At 35.5% G+C, this 25,142-nt stretch overlaps 2 protein-coding genes across 2 annotated transcripts; one reads left to right on the forward strand and one right to left on the reverse strand.

The window, feature by feature from the left end:
* Positions 1-20,412, forward strand: DR1 (down-regulator of transcription 1). Its single transcript, XM_017544190.2, has 4 exons — positions 1-956; positions 8,745-8,908; positions 16,026-17,995; positions 18,097-20,412. Exons 1-3 carry the CDS (start codon positions 737-739, stop codon positions 16,170-16,172), a joined length of 531 nt encoding a protein of 176 aa, XP_017399679.1. The 5' UTR covers positions 1-736; the 3' UTR covers positions 16,173-17,995; positions 18,097-20,412.
* LOC119473542 (mitochondrial import inner membrane translocase subunit TIM14-like) lies at positions 11,871-12,459 on the reverse strand. Its single transcript, XM_037744164.1, has one exon. It carries the CDS (start codon positions 12,301-12,303, stop codon positions 11,953-11,955), a length of 351 nt encoding a protein of 116 aa, XP_037600092.1. The 5' UTR covers positions 12,304-12,459; the 3' UTR covers positions 11,871-11,952.
* Positions 20,413-25,142: the final 4,730 nt, after the last annotated feature.

Genomic DNA, 25,142 nt, shown 5'->3' on the forward strand with positions numbered 1-25,142 from the left:
GCAAAGGGTGTCGGGAGCGGCTTCCAGTAAACCTTCCCTGGCCTCTGGAGGGACCACCGTTGCCGCCGCTTCGGCTTCCAAGATCTACGTTCGGGCTACGCGGCCACGGAGGCCGCCAGTGCGACTCCCACTGTGCCTGGCTCTGTCCATATTAGTTCCCAGGCGGCCGTCGCCGTTCCAGCAGCGGTAGCGGCAGCGGCGGACATGTTGTGAGGCGGCGGCGCGGGTGTCTGAAGGATGGTTTGGCCGAGGCGGCGGCAACGGCTGCTAGCGGCGGCGGCGGCGGCGGCAGCGGGGCCTCGGGCTCTGTAGAGCCGAGCCCGCTGGGTACCCACCCGGTACCGCGGCGAGGCCAGTGCCCCTGGATCTTGCCTCTGCTCCGACGCCGTTGGGGACCAGTTAGGCGACAGCGCCCGCCCCTCTGAGGAGACCCGAAGGTGGTTCCCCGGCCGCTCAAATTTCCGGACCACAGTGCTTTCCCCTCCTCAGCCGGGGCTGTATTCTCTCTAGAATCCTCAGGCCTCCACTTTCCTCCCAAACTCATCCTAAATCTCTTACACACTCGGGTGTTCCCAGCCCTCAAGCCAGCTCCTCCTCCGTTCATTTTCTGCACTCTCTTCGAAGAGCACCCCCCGGGATCACTCTCCGAGGGCGGCGTTTTGAGAAATATCCGTAGAGTAGTGGACCAGAGCTGGGGAGTTTTTAAAAGTCGAGGCGCGAGAAACAGGAAGGTACTATGGCTTCCTCGTCTGGCAACGATGATGATCTCACTATCCCAAGAGCTGCTATCAATAAAATGATCAAAGAGACTCTTCCTAATGTCCGAGTGGCCAACGATGCTCGAGAGCTGGTGGTGAACTGCTGCACTGAATTCATTCACCTTATATCTTCTGAAGCCAATGAGATTTGTAACAAATCGGAAAAGAAGACCATCTCACCAGAGCATGTCATACAAGGTAAGTCATGTGTGGGAATTGGTTTGAATGAGGGTCTAGGGGGACAGTCTGCTAATCGCGTGACCTGTTCGTGTCAAAGCCTTCATTCCTTTTCACTGGTATGTAACTTCATGAAAAAGCTAGACTGGCATGTAGGCAGCCGGTGCTTTAAAACACTCCTTTTGTAGCATTCTTGCAGTACTTTTCATCCAGCGAATACGCGGAAGGAGTGCAAACATTTAGGTCAACGTCCCCAAAACATAAAGAATAAGAGTGATCTCACTTTACAGCCAGGTAAGCCAAAGCAACAAGAATTGCTTGCCTGAAGTTGAATTTAGATAATAATTAAGGAACGCAGAAGTTCTCCTTTGGAAAGTTAAAATTCCGACAGAGGAACTTCAAGCTTGAGTGGAGACAGAGCATCCCTTCCCCACCTAACCTTTCGCCAATGTAGAGGAAAAGATTTATCTTCTGAACACATGAGTTAAAAGATTCTTAACATGCGATGTGTTCAACGTTGTCACGTTTATCGTTGTTGAATAAAAGGAGTATGTTTTCTGCTTTAAAAATGGTTTGATGGTACGTTCATGAATGAGCTACCAAAGCACTCACTCCTGTTCCATTCTGTAAGAAAAGGGTGAACTTTTAAATTTTTGTTTCTTCTTTTTGTTTGCTTTTATGTCTTTTGCTTTGTTCTGTTCTGTGGTGGTAAGTTTTACAATCTTGGATTGAAAGTTTATGTAAGTTTCGTTTTTTTTTTTTTTTTTTTTTTTTTTTTTTTTTTTTTTTTTTTTTTTTTTTTTTTTTTAACGGAAAATTTCCTTGTCCTTTCCTACTGTCATTACCATTTGAATGTATACACTTAAGCTTTTATTGAACAGCACTTCTGAAAGCTTCAACAGCTTCTTTTATCCTGGAAAGGATTTGGTCCTGTAATAGGGATTTGGGGGACTGTATTCTGATGGTTTCAGAGAGGAGAAAGATATTTACTAGTCATAATGTTTTGGGAATGTACCTTTTGCGATTTTTTTTTTTTTTTACATGTACTCTTGTGAAAGAGTTGTACTCAGTTTGAGGTGAGAACTTGCCTTTCGTAATCTAATTTAAAAGTATTGATTGCTTGTGAAATCAGGGAAAAAATGGTTAATTTTAATCATTTTGGTAGGCAGATAGTTGTCTATCACTTAATTTCTGTAATTTAACTTTTTAAAATGTGACTTTCCTGTTGTACTGAAGTAGAGAACACATCTGCTTATGTTGACCATATCCAATATTTTACTTTCAATATTGACAAAAGGATTAAGTGATTCATTTTTAATCCTTTATGATGTCTTGAGGGTGTTTTAAAAATATATCCTGCCCATTTCAGTCCATAGAAGAAAAATCCCTAGGAAAAAGCATATTTGATTCTTAAAACTAGTATTTTTTTTTTTTCTACTTGTTTGGAGTACTGAATACTCTAGCAAGTAAAATGAAAGCCAAGTTGTCTACTTTTTCTCTTGCGTATTTATTTTTACATTGTATGTGTGATTGCTGTCATAAGTCTTTCACAAGATTATCCAGCACAGATAGCTGAAATTTCTTTTTACAACTCATAAAAAGGAAAAAGAACCTTTTATCAACATTGCTTTTCTAATGAAAATTGCAGAAGATTTCAACAGGGTCTGCCTAAACATTTGTTTACACTACAGAAGTCGGGATCATTCCAAAAACCTAATAACATATTACAGTCTGTCTTCTTGGGGAGAGTTAATTCTTTTCTAGGATATATTTAGATTTCTGATTGACATGATGGAATAGAAGTGCAGCTGTAGCAAGCAGTATGCTAAATAGTTCAACTTTGGAATATGCTAAATGAAGTTTAACATGAGTCAGAAAGTTATAATGAAAAAGCATTTTCTTTGTGTAATGAAGATGATTTATTCATTTAAAAAAATCATGTATTGACCTGTTACAGTCTTATAAATTTACTTTTTTTCTTTTATTATGCTATTAAGTGGATAAGAATCTACATTTTCACCCAAGAATTCTCCCCAATTGGGGTTGTAGACGTTATACATTTGTAATCTCATATTGTTTAATTGTTCCAAAGAAGTTCTGTTTTGAGAGGATAAATTTTTAAAGAAATTCTTAAGATTTATATGTTTTAGGTGTTTGAAGTGTGTTCCTATATACAAATCATAATAGATATGACATATTTTATACTTTTCTGTCAGCATTGATTAGGAATGTAGAATATAGCCAAGTGGAATAAATGTACATTTTAAAGGGGTATGATTCTCACATGTTGGAAGTTTGGGTTTTAATGATAAGTTTAATGAACTAGACTTTGCTTCAGGACATTTCACTTGTTCATTTATCACCTTGTTTTATCTTGTCTGAGCAAATTAAGCATTTTGAGGTAGTTCTGTAAAATGCAAGTTAAAGTTAAACTAATTTTATCACCAGTAAATTTATGAAATAACTTAGTTTTTAAAAAAATTGGTTTCTGTTTAGCTTATTTTGAGTTTAAGAAAGTAGACTTGGTAGTAAGATCATAGACACATGAATAGAGCGAGTTCTGAGCTATTTTGTATTCCTATTTTGTTGGAGTGTTTTGTGAACATGTATTCTTGAATGAGTTCTAACATGTTCTGCTGCCTTATAGAAAGAATTGATATTGAGAGTCAAGAGCTGTAGGTTCTGCACTGACAATTCTTTAACTTTAGGCAAATCGTTTAAGGCTTTCTTATATAAAACTTGATTTCAGGTATTGTAATTTTTGAGAATTAGGGGTTGAGAACCTTACATGAAATATCTGCCCTCACATTTATGAGAATAGTAACTGAAAGTAGTAAAAGTTTGAAAGAGTATCTGAGAGTTTGCATCTTCAGCCATTGAGTTGCTCCAAGCTGTCTTATGTTGAAAGAGTTTTAAAAAAATTCCTGTCCTTCTCACACTGGTACCTTTGTAAGATAACATGAAAATGGATCACTAGAAAAGATGAGCAAAAGACCAACACTCCATTTTTTACTATTAGATTCAATAGACATAAAATTTTTTTGTCAAATTGCAGTGAAGGTACTTAAATGCTTTGACTTTCTATACTTAACTAATCCGTATCCATTAGGAGCAGTTCTAGCACAAGTCCATGGACCACACTTTGAGAAGCTTTGCTCTAAAGCCTGTTCCTGTTTTCCTTCAGCCACCCTACAATTACTTATTGAATACTACCAAGTACTTGGCATTGTGCTAGATACTATGAAGGATATTAAGATATATGATACTCAATTCCTTCTCTGCCATTCATCTCTCATTGTTATCCAAGATTCCCAGTAGTAATACCATGGAGGACATGATTCTTAAGGGTCTTCAGAAACCTCTGCGAGGATAATGAGCCAAGAAGTCACGTTGGCCTACATCCTCTTAATGTATTTTATGTGAAATACATTAAGCCCTTCCCTCCCACAAGCAAAAGAAAATGGTGAAATTAGAGAATGCTGCTTTATATAGTATTTAAAGGGTACTATATATCACATAATTTTAAAAATGAAAAAACATTTTATGCATATGAAGTATAAAGTGATTCACATAAATTTATGTTATGACAGAACTTTGCAGGAGTACATCACTTTGTAAAATAAGATAAGCATACATGAAGATTATTGTTGCTTAGGAGAAGTTTTTACTTTTTTTGTTATTTGAATAGCTGTCTTGTTAACATCTGTCTTTTAAGCTGAAAAATGTGCTAAGTATTTTTTCTCCTACATACACCATGGACTTTGCCGTTTGTGGTTTTAAGATACATGGCAGAGGGTGATATATAGTGATGTGTGTTAGTTTTACCCACAAATTTAAAAAAATATATTTTTCTGTTTTAGAAACATGAGATCCTTAGAATAGGGCCATCAATAGTCCATAAGTTCCCTTTGTACAAATTAGAAAAAGGCACTCCTTCCTTAAAAAGCATTGCTACTACTGTCTGCTAGAAAAAGTGTCACAGTAAACATACAAATTTATGATATTTACAATAAGAATGGTCCTCTAGTATGTTGTACTGAACAATCTATACAACCATAAATGGTGGCCCTGCTTGGTAGCCATTTCCTTTATTCTTTAATATTCTCTTTGCATAAAATGGGAATGATAACTAATGATAAAATGGGAATGATAGCAAAAGATGTAAAATATCTCCCTATTTAGAAGGTACTGTGGCCAGTTATTGATATCTGTTAGCCAAATGTGTTCAAAATTAAAGTCAATGAAATTTTTGAAGTTAAATTTATGGCTGCTCCTTTTCAACTATTTTACTGAGAGTATAGTTTTTACATATGGCAAGTCTTTGAATAATATTAAATATTAACCTTGGACCTACTTGCCAGTTTCTTGAAAGCAGTGTTCTCAGCCTTAAATATTTTTAAAGGTAGTTATATATTTTTTGAGTTTTTAAATTCAAGCCCTCCATGGTTAAAAATAGCTTGGATTGGATTTTCTTTCTTTAGTATTATTATTATTATTATTTTATTTATTTATTTTTGAGACAGAGTGATGTTCTATCAGGCTGGAGTGCAGTGGTGTGATCTCGGCTCAGTACAACCTCTGCCTCTCAGGTTCAAGTGATTCTCGTGCCTCAGCCTTCTGAGTAGCTGGGATTACAGACATGGGCCACCATACCTAGCTACTTTTTGTAATTTTTTTTTAGAGACAAGGTGTTGTCATGTGGGCCAGGCTGATCTCTAACTCCTGACCTCAAGTGATCCCCTTGCCTTGGCCTTCCCAAGTGCCGGGATTACAGGCATGAGCCACCATGGTTGGCTGGCTTGGATTTTCTTAGTGTCTAGTAGTTCATGCTATTTTGGAGGGTTGTCTCTCCAGTGTGTTGATTTGTTAATTTCATCAATTTAATTTTTTATCAATATGCTTGTCCAGCTTGAATTTAAATGTGATATTATATAGCTATACATTTATTTAGGTCCTATACACTTACAAGGGTACTCTTTTAAATTTTAAAAATAAAGATGAGTAATACATAGTCTGAGTTGGTTAAGTGATTCTAATGTGCTAGATGCTGTTAAATGCCTTATGTTAATTAACTGTTGATTCCCACAATCTTAAAACTAATAATATGATATCGATTTATTGTTTTTAATTTTTAAGAGGCAGGGTCTTGCTCTCTCACCCAGGTTGGAGTACAGTGCCACAGTCATAGTTCACTGTGGCCTCAAACTCATGGGCATAAGTGATTTTCCTGCCTCAGCCTCCCAAGTAGCTGGGACTACAGGCATGCACCACTGTGCCTGGCTAATTTTTAATTTTTTGTAGACACAGGGTCTCACTGTGTTGCCCACACTGGTCTGGAACTCCTGGCCTCAATCTGTCCTCCTGTCTTGGCCTCCCAAAACACTGAGGTTACAGGCATGAGACACTGTGCTCAGCCACAATGTGATAATAAATGTATAATATATTGCTCACTCTGTGGGACAAGCCTTTGTTCTGATCTCTTACATTAATTCATTTATTCACATCCTGATCCAATGAGATGTGGGTGCTATTGTTATTCTTTCTTAGAGGTGAGAAAACTGTGAGGCTCAGAAGTGAAGGGTCACACAGCTAATATGAAGCAGAGTTTGGAGTCAGTCCCTGGCAGTTGGCTTTAAGGCCTGCATGCTTAACCACTGTACTTGCTCCTGGTTGTAGGAAGCTATTATGAAATGGATGCTATTCTCATTTTATAGAGGGAAAAACTGAAGCTTAGACATATTAAACAATTGATCCAAGGTTTTACAAATACTGTGTCAACCAAATTTCAGTTCTAGGTCTATCTCATCTAAAAAGGGGAGATTATGTCTGTTTGGAAGGATCAAGCAAGCTTAATTTGAAGATGGGTTTAATCTGTGCCTTGAGTTTATTGCCATCAACATGAATGTGAGAAACTGGCTCCTTGAGAAATGTTGAGCAGTCATATTTAGCAGAAGTATGCAGGGATTTAATGGCAGAAATAAAGCTGGAAAATTAGCATGGCCTAGATCTTGGATGACTTTGGTATAGGACTAGGAAATCAGACTTTCTTTAGAATATGGTGGGAAACCATAAACCATTCACTTGGGTTTTTTTGGTATTGTCTCCAGCCAACCTTGTTAAAATTTTCTATGTAGTAGAAAAGATTTTTAAAAAGAAAAAAGATAATAGAAAAACGTTGGCTTCTATCATTGACACTTAAAACAATAAATCAGTCTGTCAATTCAAATGAAAAATACAGGCTGCCTAGTTGTCACTTATTTTCCCATTATATCTCAAACTCTTTGAAGCCAGAATTATATGTTGGTGAATTTGATATACAGAACTTAGATTAACGCTTTTCTGAAGTTTTTAGGGAGGTCAGGGGAGATGAGTTAACTTATTAATAGTACAGTACTCTGCTTTTTGGCATCAGGTTATTTCTAAAGAAGGTTGATAAAAACAGCTTAACATTGGAAATAATTAAAGTTGTAAATCATTCAAAATGTCTTAAAACAACAGTTTGCATGGGCATGTGGATTTGTAAAGGTATATTTGGCATTCTCTCAGAAGAGCAAATCCCTGAAGTTAGAAGTGAGAGCATATATGCTAAAAGCAATCTAATTCAACATAATGATTGAAAGACTACAAGAACTGATGAGGTAAATTGATTTACTGTGTTTTTTACCACCTATGTTTCGTCATTGGTTCACAATACAAAATATTCCTTTAGGACATTAGTCAACATACCAAAACTATAAAATATACTATGAGCAGGAAATTTTATGCCTTGTCTTTTCTGGGTTACAGAAGGTATTTAGAGTGTGTGATTTATTTTTTTATTTTTATTTTTTTGAGATAGGGTCTTGCTGTGTCATCCAGGCTGGAGTACAGCAATGTAGTCATGGCTTACCACATCCTCAATCTCCTGGTCTCGTGCAATCCTCCCGCTTCAGCCTCCTAAGCAACTGGAACCATAGGCATGAGCCATCACACCCAGCTAATTTTTTTATTTTTTTGTAGAGATGAGGTCTTGCCATGTTGCCCAGGGTGGTCTTGAACTCCTGGAATAAAGGGATCCTCCCACCTTGGCCACCCAAAGTGCTGGAATTAAAGTCACGAGCCACCATGCCCAGCCCATTTTTTTTCCTATAAAATTTCCTTTCTAAATATGAAAAGGGGAGAAAAAATTTTATTAATGCTTCTTGTATCCTTATAGTCTTCTTTCATCTCAGTTTTTCTGCCACATCATTTTAAAATGTTTTTATTTTTTCTGTTAAGTTTTGTTTTCAAGAGAAACCTTGATGGCTGACTGTAAGTGCTGAATTTCATGACTTATTTCCACCAGTATTTGGTATCTGCTAAAAATAGCCTCCTGTTGGTGTGTTGGACAAAAGAAAAACTCATCTGTCCTTTTATTCTGTCCTACTGAAACTTAGTAGAGAATGTGTTACCAGCCTACTTTTTCTAAGTCAAATGACACAAAGGGTTTTTTCTTACTAAAACCGTATGTTCTTATATTGGGCTTTTTTTTCCTCCCAGTTACAGGAAATGCTTTGGTCTTTTAAGAATTAGTCAGAATGAAAAGTGAAGGCATGTGCCTTGGTTCCTCAAGTTTTAACTGATTTGCCACCTAATATTTAGCAGGTTGATAAAATACTTGTCTTGCTGCCCAGACAACTGTTGTACAACTATAAAATAGGTACAATTATTAGAAAACAGCAAAACATTCCCCTCCTACAAAGAAAAACTCAGAAAAACTTTGTGATCCACAGGTTGGAGGAAAGCTGTGTTTTATCACCCTTTCATATTTTAATATTTTCATTTCTCTAGCACTAGAAAGTTTGGGATTTGGCTCTTATATCAGTGAAGTAAAAGAAGTCTTGCAAGAGTGTAAAACAGTAGCATTAAAAAGAAGAAAGGCCAGTTCTCGTTTGGAAAACCTTGGCATTCCTGAAGAAGAGTTATTGAGACAGCAACAAGAATTATTTGCAAAAGTAAGTAATGTATTTAAATTATTTTCTTTTGAATCCTACCCTGTTTGCTTTTGAAATTGCTTCCTAAATTAACAGACATACACTGAGGATTCCCTTTTTCTAGCTAATTGATTATAGAATCTAGTATTCAGAGCTGACCAATTTGACTCTGGTTTATGTGAAAGTAAATGTTTGCAGCAGTCTGTTTTCTAAAGAGAACAACTCCAAATACCCATTGAAATTTCACTTTGATATCTTTTTCAGACAGAATGACCATTTTAAAGCATGAAAAGTATACCTAAATATTCTTAAGATTTAAAATGATGAGCTGATGAGAAAATACTATGCAGATTTTATGATCCATGGCATACAAGCAAAATCTGATTAATGTCAACTGTGTAGTTAAATATGGTCTTTAATATACACCTTTGAAGCATTTTACTCTTAAAAAAAATCTTAAGGATAGTAGAGCAAAGAAAGGGAGAAAATGTCTTCTTCTTTTCTTGTTATAATTCTAATATCTAGTCTCTGATGGATTAAAACCAAGTACTAATATTTCTTGTTTCAAAAAGAAAAGAGAGAGGAATTGGTTGCAAGGCTGTTTTTTCCCTTCTCAGTTCTGGCCTCTCGTGAAATTATAAGGCAGCTTTGGAGTGAATAGAAGAGAAGCTGTAGTAACCATTAGAACTGGGAAGCATCATTTTAGATAAACTCTTCCAGATTAGTCCTGTAGCTGATCTCTCTGCAGCTATAACAGTCAGTTTGGTTTACATCAAAGTGCATTTGAGTCTTAAGTATTGTTAGTCACTAGATACCAAGTACCATTTAAACTTATGAGAAAATAAAAACTTAAATTTATTGAGTTCTAACCATATGTTAATCACATTGCCAAGTAATTTAATTGCATTATCTCATTTAATCCTCACAACAACCTATCATAGGCACTAAAGAGGAAAAGCCTTGAAGCAGGCATGAGTACATGCAGTATTATAATCCATATGAATATGAGGTACGGAAGAAGAGGTGTTGATGTTTTAAAAACATTAATGGCTATTTATTGATTTATGCGGTTGCAGACCACCTAGAGAATGCTAAATTAAACATTTAGTGACAGAAGATGCTCTCCTGGATACTTTAAATACATAGAAACTTTGCAGAGTTTTTGTGAAGTATACATTTTATTGTATTCATTTACATATTAGGAAATAGACTCAGAGTTGGAAAAATTTGCTTGGAATTATTTTTCATTTGTTCTACAGTTACTTACTGAAGTCCTCGCAATTTATCAAGCATCATGCTAGGTGCTAGGCTTACAAGAGTGAACAAGAGAGTCAAGGTTCCTGTCGTTATTTAGTCTACTGGGAAAGATTGAGTGGGAAAGATTGACCTAAATAAGACAGTAAGTTCAGAAAGTTAGGAAGTGTTGGAATCTATATTTAAACTTATATATTTTGACCCCAAAGCCTGTACTGTTTCTACAATACCATGCTGATGCTCTAGCCTCCATTTTATCTGCTTAAACTTATTATAGGGCTTTTAAATAGAATATGCATTATCCTTGCCAGGGAAAAATTTGAGGAAATAATTGACTGCCTGCCATACCTGTCTTCACTTCTCTATCCCTATTACCTGTTTTTTATTTTTCTTTTTTATCTCCCCTGTTTCTTACCTGGCTTATGTGTGAAGATCTCTAGTATTTCTTTGCTCTGGTGAGGATGAGAAGCAGAGAGGTAAAATTATAGCAGTTGCCCAGTACTTCTTTCCTAGAGCACTAAAGTTCTAAACATGAAAGAATGGATAAGTAAATATATCATTTTTATCACTTTCATTTTGTTTCATTTTTTAGATTTTAAATGTTAACACAATAACAGCCTAAATGAAGGTAGCAGCAAATATTTGGAAGGAGGGAACCTTTAATACATCAAGATTAAAGTTAACTTTAAATTATAAATGAGTCATTTTAATATGTGGGAGTGAGAATCTTAAAACATAATGAAAACCTCCAAAGGAAAAGTGAATTAGGAAATATATGCCTATTTACCGTCTATCACACCCCAATTTTAAAAAAAAAAAAAAAAAAAAAAAACAAACCTGGGTTGGATTGAGTAGAGAGCAAGAGAGAAAAAAATACATTAGAGTAAATATCACTGAAAAATGTTCGATTTGTGGAAATAAATACAAATAAAATTTTATCATCAACTTTTTTTTAAAGAGACGGGAACTTAAAATGTTGCCCAGGCTGGAGTACAGTGGCTGTTGACGGGCTCAATCAGGCACACTTCAGCCTAGAACTCCTGGGCTTAAGGGATCCTCCTGCCTCCACCTCACGAGTAGCTGGTACTATAGATATGCACTAGCAAGCCCAGCTCAACAGTTAGTTTTAAAGGCTTAGAAATGCTTTTATGTTTAGAGAAAAGTATGGGAGCTGATACTGGGCCATGGTGCCTAAAAGTCAATTAAATTTGAAATGTAACTAAGACACAGCTTTGCAGATCATTGAATAAACTACCAAATTGAATAAACTACCTTTGCAATAAAACCTCTGTAGAGACTTGAAATTATTTGAATTTTTTTCCATGTCATAAAATTATACTTATTTGTAGTTGATTAGGCCACAAAGGATAGGTATGCTTAAGTTGGTTAAATTTACATATTTGATTTGCCCTGCAATTTTCTTATGAACTCTAAAAATGTTTTTAGAGAAGCTCTGTTAGTTGGTTTTGAACTCTTTGGGTATTTCTGCCATAAAAGTAAATATGCCAGTGTGTTAGAATCAACTATTTTTCGTATTTCTTTACAAAAATAGATGATAGTCATTATTAGGGAGAATGGCTGATTTCTAATTTCCTAGGCAAAAGAAAGTTTTGCTTACTGTAAAAGTGGTCTTATCCTTGTTTTTTCTAATACCTTTAGTCTTTACTTATTTATTCCTCTGTGCCTTTAACGATATATGGGTCTTCTTTTTTTTTTTTTTTTTTTTTAATAACTCTGAGGCATTTTATTATAAAAAGCTAGTACTCATATACATAAAGTAATATGTACTTAAAATTCATGATACATTTACTTCATTTTTTAGCTTGACCTTCTAGTAGATCTTTAGCTTCACTGATTTTGGCTGCTATATAAGGAGATCCTCCTTTGTCAGGATGATTTAAAAGCATAATTCGTCGGTGAGCATCTCTTATTTTCCCTTTATTGGCAGTAGGGCTTACACCTAGTATTAATGCTGCTTCCCACGTTGTCATTTTGGGTTCAAACCCACCTCTGGAAAAGCCACCACTGAAGGCAGATTTTGGTAGACTTTGAAAAACTTGTTTTACTTGAGGCTCCATATGCTTCATGGCTTGCAAAACATAACGGCCTGCAAATCCTGCAGCTGCAATGGTCAGTCCAACTGCTACCATTGTACTGGCCATGGCTGCTGCGACTGGCTTCCCTCGCTTCCACCGGAAGCCCGGCTCATCCCAGCGCACAGACCGCGGCGGACGCCCGCACGCCCCAAGCAGGATATATGGGTCTTCTGCATCTCCTTGTGTCCCGCAAACCCTTTCATTTTTTGCTGTAATTATCTGTGTTACCCATCAGGCAAGGTGGCAGCTTCCTGTAGTCGCAGCTACTCGGGAGATCAAGGCAGGACAATCCCTTGAGGCCAGGAGTTCAAGGTTGCAGTGGATAGCAATTGTGCCTGTAAAGTACTTTAGCCTGGATAATGTTGTGAGACCCTGTCTCTAAATAAATAAATAATGATCAGTGTTATTATTTTTTGAAAAGGTACAACCACTTATTTCTCAAATTTAACTTCTGCTCTACCGCAGAAACATTTAATCGCCAAATTCAGTAATTTTTTTTCCTTTCAATTCTTACTCATCTGATTTTAAAAAAATAACATTTAATGTAGAACTCTTCCTATATTAGTCTCTGATACTATGGTTACTTGGATAGCTTTCCCCAAAGATAATAACTTTTCTTCTTCTACTTCACTACTGCCACCTACACCAGCACTACCCCACTCCTAACCATCAATCAACAAATTTCAGGTCAGAATTCAATTAACATGTCCCTACTGTATGCAAGACATGTGGTACTGTAGATATACAAAAATGAATATATCATTATTCTTTATTTATTTTTTATTTTTATTGTACTTTAGGTTCTGGGGTACATGTGCAGATCATGCAGGATTGTTGCATAGGAAAACCGACGTTTTCTGTTCTTGTGTCAGTTTGCTGAGAATGATGGTTTCCAGATTCATCTGTGTTGCTACAAAGGACACAAACTCATCGTTTTTTATGACTTCATAGTATTCCATGGTCACATTTTCCTTGTCCAGTCTTATCATCAGTGGACATTTGGGTTGGTTCCAGGTCTTTGCTATTGTAAACAGTGCCACAGTGAATATACGTGTGCATGTGTCTTTACTATAGACTGATTTATAATCCTTTGGGTATATACTCAGTAATGGGATTGCTGGACCAAATAGAATTTCTATTTCTACATCTTTGAGGAATTGTCACACTTCTTCCATAATGGGAATATATCATTCTTCTTAAGAAACTTAGTATCTAGTAGGGGAGGTATAGCACAGACACACTGACATCTATTTTGAGACGGACTACTTGGATGAAGAAGACAACTATAATACGAGGCTGACCAATTATTAGAAAAAGATTCTGGCTGGGCATAGTGGTTCACATCTGTAAACCTAGCACTTTGGGAGGCCCAGGTGGGAGGATCACTTGAGCCCAAGCAGTCAAGACCAGTCTAGGCAATATAGTGAGACCCTGTCTCTACAAAAATAAGAAAGAAAAAGAAAGAAATCCCAAGTATGGGAACATTACGTCAAATTTTGGAGGTGCAGGAGTGTGCCAATTAGTATGCAGTTGTCTTATCCCCAGACCCACCTTTCTGTGCTCTGCTTTGTGACTGGACCTAATACTGTGCAAGCCATATGTCTCTTTGCTAGCTGACTCCCCATGAGACTCTTGCCAGAATGGGGTTCTAGAAGGAGATTGCATGGATGGAGGAAGAAAAAGGGCTTACTCCTTTTATTTCCCTTTGTCTTTTAGTTCCTTTGAACAACTCAGCAACACTTCTTCATTCTGGTTGCATCAGTTTTCCTGTAGCAGAAACTGAATTCAGTTTTCATTTTCTCTAATACACGACCAGCCTGAACCCACACCCCATACCCCGACTCTGGGGATGTGGATGCCAACCCTTGGGGCCCTTCTTCAAGCCCAGATATATTTGTACCAGCTTATCTATGTCCATCCTTCCAAGGTCTGAGTTTCAGTTCCATGAAGTGGTTTCTTTAATTTGTAGATTTTAAAAATTGCAGCATTTTCCTTTGTTCCCTCAGTTTTGAGGTTGGTGGCTGCTTCCTGTGGCTGCTACTTTCATGATATTTTGCTGTTCTCCTCTTGCCTTTTCACTTGCCTAATAGCAACTTTATACTTGTTTAACAATTCTTTATATTATCTTTTTTCCATTCCAGTAACTCGTCTGACTTCTATCTCCTGATTATACACTGACTGATATACCACGAGGAGAAAATAGTATTTCAAGGAAGGTTAGATTTTCAGTAAATGGCAGGAAATTTCACATAGGATGAATGTCAGCATGAGTAAAGGTAGCAAAGATGAGGCAGTATGGTGTATATTTGGGAAACATTTTGTGTTCTAGGCTTTTTTGAAACACAAAGTACATGTTACAAAGAAAGTTTGTAGAGAGGTTGGAGTAGACACTAATTTGGAGGACTGAACTCTAGGCTAAGAAATTTGGATTTGGTTGGTAACAAACGATTTAAAAAAAAAAAAGAAAGAATGACCTGATTAGAATTTATATCTAGAAATATTTGGATAATAAGTCATGACAGATTATTCAGAAGAATGAGGATTGTACATGGTAAAATCTTAAATGTTACAGGTTATGCTGAGCATCACTGTTTTCCCGTAGTATGTTCATTCAGAAAATATTGAGGGCCTTTGTGTTAGCAATGAAACAAAGAATATGGAAACAATCTCTATTCTCAAGTGTGGTGGAAACAAAAGATATAAACTTAGATAATTCTAGAACAAAGTGGAGGGATATGGGAATGCATGGGGAATTATGGTATATGAAATAGAGCATAAAATGTGGCCTAGAAAGGTCAAGAAAGACTAATTGATTTGCATTTCAAATGATGACTAGGAATTAGGGGAGGGTATGAGCTAGACTTAAAGAACAATTGCAAGAACAGACAGAAGGAGGAAAAGATTGTTTTGGTCTTATAATGGGAATTTATAAGACCTTTTTAAGAATAGGTTCATTTTTTCCCTTTTTGGTGTAGTTTTTCTGCAAACAGATGAAATTAAATTGAGAAGGAGCCTTAGCTGTTTCATATGTAATTCATATGTACGCATCTTGGTTTCTAAAATCCTGTGGTGGTTTTTAATAGAGGATATATCAGATGAATGAATTTTAAGTAGTATCTTTTTACTAGTGTATATACAGGAAGGATATGTATATTTGTATGTGTATCTGTGTATTTACAAATGTGTGTACTTACAGAGAGGGAATGAGGGACACAGAGAGACATATAGTAGGTTAGAGAATTGTAATAGAAGCTCAGAAAGAAAAAAATAAGAAACTCAAAGAAATACCAGGGCAGCTACTGCGTACATGTACAGTACTTCTTTCCTATGAGGTACTGTACTAGAGAACTTTTAAACCATATAAATAAATTTTAGATTGAAAAATGTTTATATCAAAATTATAATTTGAGGGTACAGAAGAATCAAGTGAAATGAAGGGAATAAAAAAGTACAGGGAAAGAGCCACAGGAAATATTGTAGGTTTTTGTCAACTTTTTCAACGTCTTCAGTTGAACCAAAGGTCATAAATTACATGACATGAAAGGGGACCATTTATAAGATACTCAAGTTTGAGAAATTTCTTAGACCTGTGTTGGGTTAGAAAAAAAGTAATCTGTAATTATATTTACCTGCAGAGTTTATGTTCTCCAGATATGTGACAATTACATAGTAGTTTGAAAATATCCAAGTATGATAATAATTGTCTGTAATACTGGCCTAATCTACATCTAACCAAAGTGTATATATTGCGAGTTTTTTTAAAAGACTTTTTTTTTTTGGGTGTTTAGGCTAGACAGCAACAAGCAGAATTGGCCCAACAGGAATGGCTTCAAATGCAGCAAGCCGCCCAACAAGCACAGCTTGCTGCTGCCTCAGCCAGTGCATCTAATCAGGCAGGATCTTCTCAGGATGAAGAAGATGATGATGATATCTGAAATTCACCAGCTGAGTTTCTATTTCTTCTATAAATGTTTTTCCCTGCACAACAAAAACAGTGAAAGAAATGCTTACCTGTAATTTTGTATGCATCTTGGTGGACTTGTCATTGGTATTCTAGGGATGTCTGCTATTGAGTTTCATCTCTTGTGTGCTATACATGTAAAAACTGTCTCTTTGAACTATTGAAAATTTAAGGTTCAGTATAATATCAATTTTGAATTTTTAATGGTGTTTATGAAATTTTAGATAGCGAGTCCTTCATTTGATCAATAAACAGTGTTACAGAAAACTTCAAGTTTATAAAAATACAGTGAAATTTATACAAAGCTCTAAATCCGCATTTGCATTTCCTCTGCCCTTTTAACTAAACTAAAACTTATGAATTTTAAATTATTAAGGGGGGGTGCTGTATGAATCAGTAGTCATTGGATCAGGTTGCTGAAAAGTGTTCAGTTCTGTAGTATCTGAATTTGTCTTTTAAAATGAGTACATATATAGGCAATAAATATATATGCTCAGATAAACTTGTTAGAAAAACTTCAAGACATTCAAAAACTACGGAGTATGTTCAATAGTAGTTGTATAAATTTGGTGGTTATGTTTTTTTATTTTGTTTTTGTTTTGTGTAGAGGTAAAAACTATAGTTTTATTACAGCATAATTCATTTTGAGCTCCACTATGACATTTCAGAGACTGCCCAGTTTAAAAGTCTGTCATGATTTTTACTATTTCACTCCAATTCAATAATTGTTGATAGTATTACTTGCCTAGTTCATCCATACTCATATTATTCAAATATGTAGGTGGGACTTTTGAAACAATTGCTTTGGTTCCCTTGGTTTAACAGAGGTTCATGAATATTCAAACCTTTGCTGGGGGAAAGAAATGAAAGTTAATGAGAATGCTTGCTATAAGAGAGGGATTTTTAATTTAACTTGTAGTTACAGTTTACTTATTGTTTTTAGAATTACTTTTACATTTTCCTGACTAGATAGCCTAGAGTCCAACGTTACCTTTTGAGATGACATTATTGTCTCCATCATAATTGAGTGATAGCTTTAAAAAAGGATTAGTTTTGCTTAAGAAGTTATGTTATAACTGATCAGCGCTATTTGAAATAACTGATCAGCCCTATATGTAATATAAGTTGTGTTATAACTGATCAGTCCTATATGAAACATCAATAGTTTCTACCTGCTTGTTAAAAGACAGAAGCTTTAATTTGGCTCTAATAAATAAAGTATGGTAGTGATTATAGGAATCCAGGATGTTGAAGAAATGGTATCGTGTCTATATTTTGGAAATAGAAAGGAAGAGACACTTAAGATAGTATGAAGTAATTATATTCCTATGTCAGTTGCCAAATCTTTTAAACTTATGTATTCACCAAGCCCAAAAATAGCTTGTGGCTACCAGGATTCCAATTTTAATTGGAGAGCTAAGCAAGTAAAGTTTTATAAGTATTAGGTTTCTTAATGATCATATTTTGCAGTTTTAGTAAAAGGGAAATATTGTTATACATTTATTAAATATACTTCCCCCATGAAGTGAAAAGGTTAATTTTGCTGAATGTTTTAAGTTGAAGTTACTTCATGGATGTCATATCCATGAAGTGCGTTTGGATGAGATAGAAGAAATTGTTTTTTACAAAGTTTAAGTACCAAAGGTAGTCTAGCTTAGAACAATAATAAGTTAATACATGTTGGCTTTTCTAATTTGTACTGTAACATCCTTATACTTTCTATTTTAAGTATATCTGTTTCTTAAGTAAACAACTTAGATATTTTCCATAACTTTTTTTTTCTGATGCAGAGTTCAGGTTAATTAATATTTTACTGCATCTGATAATGTATTATACGTTTGAAGCCTAGTGACGTTTCATTTTGACATTCTTGTGATTTCNTCTGATGCAGAGTTCAGGTTAATTAATATTTTACTGCATCTGATAATGTATTATACGTTTGAAGCCTAGTGACGTTTCATTTTGACATTCTTGTGTATTCTTCAAGCAATAAAATTGTGATGTGTTTTATAAATGGTTTTTATATTTAATGATTTTTGAGAGATTTCTATTTACTATTTTTACTAGTTTCAAAAATCTTAGGCCCAAAAGACATTTTGGTATGTAGTACCTGCCTTTTGTTTTTGTTTACTATTATTTCAAAAAATGTGGTTTTACTTGTGTTTTTGTAATTTACAGTCATAAGATCGAGGCATAACAAAGCTGCTTAAGCAATATTTTACTTTTAGGTTTTCTTTTCCTTTTTTTTTGGAATTAAAAGTCACTATTAACGTTTTGCCAGTTAACATTTTTTTAATCTTTTGAAGAGAGAAACAAAATCGTTAGCGTTCTTGAGAAATAAAGTTATTATTCCTTAAGTATTTTTCCATCCCCTTGAATATATGTTATATATCTTTTTCAGCAGATTACCAGATTAATAAGTGCTGAAAAGCCATCAGTTTTTAAAGCTGCATATACCACACACACAGAACAGTGCACAAATAAAGGTTTTCACAGATTAAGCAAACTGATATCATCAGTCCTCAGATCAAAACACAGAGCATTATGTGTACCCAGAAGCCTTCTTCTTGCCCCATCTTAACACTTTTTTCTTGCTGAAAGTAACTACTATCCTGACTTCTAAAATCATAGACTAGTTTTGCCTGTTTTTTATTTTATGTAAAAGCACTCATATATAGTACAGTCTTTTTTACATTCATCATTTTTGTGAATATTTTAGTTTCTTGTTGCCACTATAGCAAATTACCACAAACTTAGTGATGTAAAACAACACAGATTTATTCTTTTATAGTCCTGGAGATCAGAACTCCAAAAATCAGTTTCATTAAGCCCGAATCAAAGTACCAGATGTGTTGGTTCTTTCTTGAGGTTGTGAGGGAGAATGTTTTCTTGCCTTGGTTGGCTTCTAGTGACTGCCTATATTTATGGGCTTGTGACCCCTTTCTCTCTATGATCAATGCCAGCTTTTGTCATTATATCATCTTCCCTTCCGTAGTCAGTTCTTTCCCTGCCTCTACATTTAGGGCTCACTTGCATAAGGCGGGGATAATCCCCCTATCTCAAGATCCTTAATTTAATCATATCTACAAAATCTTTTTTACCATTTAAGTGACATTCACATGTTCCAGGGATTCAGACCCTGGCTATCTTTGGACGCCGTTATTCAACCTACCAAAGTGAGATTCATCTTTATTGTTGCATGTATTTGTAGTTCATTCATTGTCATTGCTGTATAGTCTTCCATTTATTTATCCATTTTTTATTATGTCCAAAAGTATTATTCATTCTCCCATTGATAGTCATTTGAGGATTTTTCAGTTTTGAGCTATTATGAGTAGTACTGTGGAGAACATCCTTATACATGTCTTTTGGTGAGTGTATACATTTCCGTTGAGTATAAACCTACGAATGGAATTGCTAGGCTGTAGTGTGTGTGTATTTTCAGCTCTAGCATTTACTGTCAAAGTTTTCCAAAATGACTGTAAGCAGACACCATTTTAATGTGTAGCATAATAATGAATTACCCTAATGAGCTTAGTGGATTGAATTTCTCAAAATACCTAAATTGTACTAAATGAGTTATACTACAGCAGGTATGTTGTTATTTAATTTCGTATAGGAGGAAAATAAGAGCAAAAGTAATTGCCCTTATTACTGACATATTAGTATTACATACTCATTAGGTTATTGCTCCTTAGAAAAAAAATGCAGATTTTAAGTAATCATAAGTAGTATGTTGAATTAGTATGTTGTGGGAAAATCTGTGATTTAATTTTTTAGTTGAATTTAAAATTTTTGGTTATAACCTCATTAAAATGCATATTTTCTTATATAGGTTTCTAAATTATGTCTGTCCAACTCATCTATATCTAAATCGTCATCAGGAAGAATTATCCAATCCAGATGGCATAGGCACTGCCCTCCACTGTCTTCACTTGGATTTTTTTGTTGCTGTTTTCTTCTTTTCCTCTGTCCCCAACAATTTGACCACAAGTCCTATCCCACCTCCTGAATTTTTCACCATGGCCCAGGATATGTTTTTCACCATGGCCCAGGTCATGGTTAGGATTGGCCAGGGTGAAGCGAATGATGATATATAAGTAGCTTCCTTTCACCTAAGTTGTTACCACTGGTTCTTATCCTATTTCCTCAAAACAAATGAGAAGAGAAAGTAAGGAATAAGAAGAAGAAACTTTTTTTTTTTTTTTTTTTTTAAGAAACAGGGTCTTACTATGTTTCCTAACATAGATTGCAGTGGCTAGATTCCAGTGGCTATTCACGGGCATAATCATAATGCATCATAGCCTCAAACTCCTGGGTTCAAGCAATCCAAAAGGAGGAAACTTTTAACTTATGATCAGTTTCCACCATAAATCAAGCAACTTAGAAAAACCTTAGAACAGGGTTTCTCAAAGTAAGCATTTTGTTAGCATTTTGGGTTGGTTAAGTTTTTGTTGTGGGAGCCTATCCTGTGCATTGTAGGATTTCTAGCAGCATAATTGGCTTATACCCACTCAGTGTCAGTAGCACCACTCCCCACCCTACTTCCAATTGTGACAACCCAAAAATGTCTCCAGACATTGCCAAATGTCCCTGGGTGTTGCGGGGATAGGAGGCAAAATTACCCCTTGTTGAAAACCACCACCTTAGATGATCCAGGTTTTACTTTTAGGATAGGACACTTGAGGGAAAGGCTGTAAAACTGAACCTCCGTTAGAAGCAACACACAGTGTCACTGGAAAAAGACTAAAAGAAACAGGTGATTTGGAGAGAAGAGGCCCAGGATTAAAATGTGTTTTCAAGAAAGTCAAACCTTATAGGAGGCTTCTTGACTTCTGCTGATCCCTTCATGCCATAGGACCTAGTGCAGCTATTATAAATCTCTCTACCTGCTTGCTGCTTTTCTGCCTCATTGTTAGCCATACTCAGTTTGAAACAGATGAGGTATACTGTCTCATAACTAATGCATCTTTTAATAAGCATTTTTTTATTGTGGTTAAATATGGATATCGTAAAATTTACCTCTTTAACCAGTTTTAAGTGTTCAGATCTGTGGCATTAAGTGTATTCATACTATTGTGCAACCACCACCACCATCCAGGTACAACATCTTCCCAAACCGAAATTCTGTATTTATTAAACAACTCCCCATTACCTCTTCTCTTCCCCAGCCTCAGCACCATTTTGCTTTCTTTCTCTATGAACTGACTACTCTAGATGTCTAAATGGGTTCATTCTTATTTCATTTACCGTAATGTCTTCAAGGTTCATTCATGTTGTAGCATGTATCAGAATTTCTTTCCTCTTAAAGGCTGAATATGCCACTGTATGTATTTATCATATTTTGTTTATGCTTTTGCTTTTTAGCTTTGTGAATAATGCTCCTGTGAACATGGGTATACAAATAGCTGTTTGAATCCTAATAGGCTTGTTATTTTTGAGTGCACAGATCTGTATATTCACAATTGAAATAGGGAACATCTTTATATACATAGAAAGGTAATTTATATTACAGTAAGTCCTCAGTGTTGTTGATAGGTTCTTGGAAACTGCAAGTTTAAGGAAAACAACATATAATGAAAGCAATTTTACCGTAAGGGAATTGATATAAATAAGAGTTAAGTTCCTATGGCATATTTCTGGTCAAAAAACATTACCGAATTTCTAATAAAGACCCAGAACACTTCTAAAATTAAACCTTAAAATTAATGTGAGCTATATATACATTTAAAAAGGATAAAAACAAGTAAGAATTGGCTGGGCATGGTGGCTCACACCTGTAATCTTAACACTAGGTGATCGAGGTGGGCAGATTGCTTGACCTCAGGAGTTCAGAACCAGCCTGAGTAACATGGTGAAACCCCATCTCTACCCAAAAAAAAAAAAATAGAAAAATTAGTCAGGGGTGGTGTCTTGCTCCTGTAGTCTCAGCCACTTGGGAGCCTGATATGGGAGGATCCCTTGAGCTTGGGAGGTCAAGGCTGCAGTGAGCCATGATCATGCCACTGCACTCCAGTACGGACAACAGAGCAAAATCCTATCTCGAAAAAACAAACAAAACCATATTATTCAGCCCCAATTGTTTATGGTGTTGTTATTGATAGACCCTGCATTAAGCAATCACACAGTGCTGCAGTCAGCTGTAATGGTGCCACTGCATTCCAGCCTGGGTGGCAGAATGAGATCCTATCTCAAAAAGTAAAAATTATTTACCCAATGTTTATTGAGTCAATGAGTGACAGTGGTTGTAGTAGTAGCGGTGTTTGGAAAGTGAAAATTGTAAGGAGCACCTCCTACCACCATGCAGTTCAAAAACAAAAAATAAGAAATATGGTAGGCTGGCTGAGTGCTTTTATACTGCATCATGTATTGTGCATTTGTATGATTACCATATACTTTATAAATTTTTATTTTATAGTAATTTGTATTCATTCATTTTTCAACCTGCTTATTTCAGTTCAGTGTCTCAGGTAGCTGGAGCCTATCCCAGCAGCTTAGGGAGCAAGGCGGGCACCAGTCCTGGACAAGATGCCTTTTCATTGCAGGGTGCACTCACATACCACACACACCCGTAATGGGATGATTTAGCTTTACCAGTTCACCTAACATGTGCATATTTGGGGATTGAGAAGAAACCAGGGTATGCAGAAAAAACTCAGGCAGGTATGTGGAAGATGTGCAGAATTCACACAGGCAGTGGTTCTGGTTGTAAATAGTCTTTTTTCATCAACATTTTAATGAAATGACATTAGTTGAGGACCTGCTGTATGTGATATGAACAATGAAGATCAACTCTTTTTGTAATAGTTTTTTACATATATATTTACATATATCTTACATATTTTTACGTATATATTTTACATCTAATACATATATCTTTTTTATATGTTTTTTTTAATTTGTTCATTTCCTCTGTGAGGGTAAGTACTGATAGTTCAGAGTCATAGACTGGTAACACAGGCATGCCATTAAAAATAATAGACATATAGTATGCAATATTTTATTTTACTTAGAAACTCCATATTTTATGTATAATGTACTGAGTATGAAGAATAGTACATACTGTTTCCTTTTGTTTCTTGCCTTTGTATATTTTATATGAATAGCATTGCCACCAACATAGAAGGTAGTAGAGGTGGAAGAGGAAGACTTGCCAGAATAAGTTTTTAATGTGAATGAGAGATTTTTATTAGGAATTGGGAGTGGAAGGAGAGAGAAAGTATTAGAAAGTATGTGTACAGCGAAGGATGGAGAAACTGTGCTTGTTGTTAAAGCATCTAAGGATCCTCCAATTACTGGGGAAAACACACCAGGCTCAAAATGGTCTGATTATGCAAATACCTTCTTCTAATAAGTGTTTCTTTTGTTGTGCCTATAAAAGATGCCATTAACTTCATATTTATGTCACTAATAAACTTCTAGAATCCATATAGTAGGTTATAGTAGTGTGGTTAAGCGTTAAGAACAATGATATTTATTTCTGAGACACTTATTTGGTATATTACATAGAATAGAGTATGTTTTCTAAGCCTAATAGTGTTAGGTTTTCATATGCAGTTGCCTTATGCATATACTACTAGCCCTTACAAAATTTAGTCTGTCTTTATTATAAACATGTTGTGAGGAAATTCAGATTCCAAGAAATTAAGTACAATTGGCCCTCTGTGTCTGTGGGTTCCACATCCATAGATTCGACCAACCATGGAATGATGGATTGAAAACATTTGGAGAAAAAAACAAAATAATAAGCCAACAAGGAAATAATACAAATTTTAAAAACAATATAACAATATTTACATATCATTTACATTATATTAGATAGTATAATCTAGAGACAATTTACAAGGTACCAAGTATCCTTGGATTTTGGTTTCCTTGGGGTATCCTGGAGCTAATCCCTGGCAGATACCAAGGGATGACTGTAATAACATCTAATAAGTGAAGGATTTAGACCCTAATATAAGCAATTCTGAGAACTTTTTTTTTTCCACTGGAACAAATTTCCACTTGAATTTACAAGTATCTCTGGAAATGCTGGAACAAATACTGAAATAAATGACCTTTATTTGAAGTCTTTTAAAAAATTATAAGCCTGCCTGAGGATAGCAAAATTGTGTGCTTTTGCAAGGTAATTGTAGAACTTACTCTAAGGAAGCCGAGGTAATGTCTAGTACTATTTTCAGCTCCCTTTTTCTGTCCGCTGTCGTCTAAATGATTCACTCAGTGTTATGCAGAATATGAGAAGTTGTTTTATAAAGTTGTTTTGTTGTGCAGGCTTTATATAGGACTTTTCTTTTGATCAAAATACTAAAGAAAGCTTATAGAAAAAGTGGCCTGGTGTCAGGTTTTTAGTTTCATCCTTATCCAAATGTTGCAGAATTTTAGAATCTTTGGAGTAAACTTTCTCTTAAAAACAAGGCCATCCCCTTTTAGTATAGTGATGGATATAAATAAAATAAAACCAAGGCCAAATTGCATTTTTAAAATTGCAAGGTCCCTGTTTTCCAAATCCTAGTAACAAACTTACTGTTGTACAAATAGGAATAAGATCTAGTAGCTACTTTAGCAATGGACATGGCAAATAAATAAATAAATCTAGTAGTTATGGCTTATTATTTAGGATTTAAGTGAGCCATAGCTACTAGAAATGAAATTGAGGTTCATGTTCTTAATTTGAAATTAAGGATTATGATCTCATTGGTACTGATGAGTCAGCAGCTATCAGTATATAAGGATAACTCTTGGAGAAAGAACTAGTTTAGGAATTATTTTACACAGAATTCTAGTCATGCTGCCTTGGAGGTTAGGCAAATACAATCCTTACTTTGTAGCTTTATTGGTTCTCATATGAATCTTGCAGTAGCCTTCTAACTTGCCTTGCTGCCAGTCCTTCTTTGCCCCAGTTTATCTTTCACATTGCCACCAGTGTTATTTTTCTGAAATA

Source organism: Cebus imitator, unplaced genomic scaffold, assembly GCF_001604975.1.
Source record: "Cebus imitator isolate Cc_AM_T3 unplaced genomic scaffold, Cebus_imitator-1.0 Scaffold166, whole genome shotgun sequence".
Taxonomy (NCBI): Eukaryota; Metazoa; Chordata; class Mammalia; order Primates; family Cebidae; genus Cebus; species Cebus imitator.

Excerpts from the sequence above, each read along its gene's own strand:
- DR1 (XM_017544190.2), top strand. The coding sequence starts at position 737 with ATGGCTTCCTCGTCTGGCAACGATGATGATCTCACTATCCCAAGAGCT. Across the intron at positions 957-8,744 it reads ACCAGAGCATGTCATACAAG|CACTAGAAAGTTTGGGATTT; the intron begins GTAAGTCATGTG and ends TCATTTCTCTAG. Across the intron at positions 8,909-16,025 it reads AACAAGAATTATTTGCAAAA|GCTAGACAGCAACAAGCAGA; the intron begins GTAAGTAATGTA and ends TTGGGTGTTTAG.
- LOC119473542 (XM_037744164.1), bottom strand. The coding sequence starts at position 12,303 with ATGGCCAGTACAATGGTAGCAGTTGGACTGACCATTGCAGCTGCAGGA.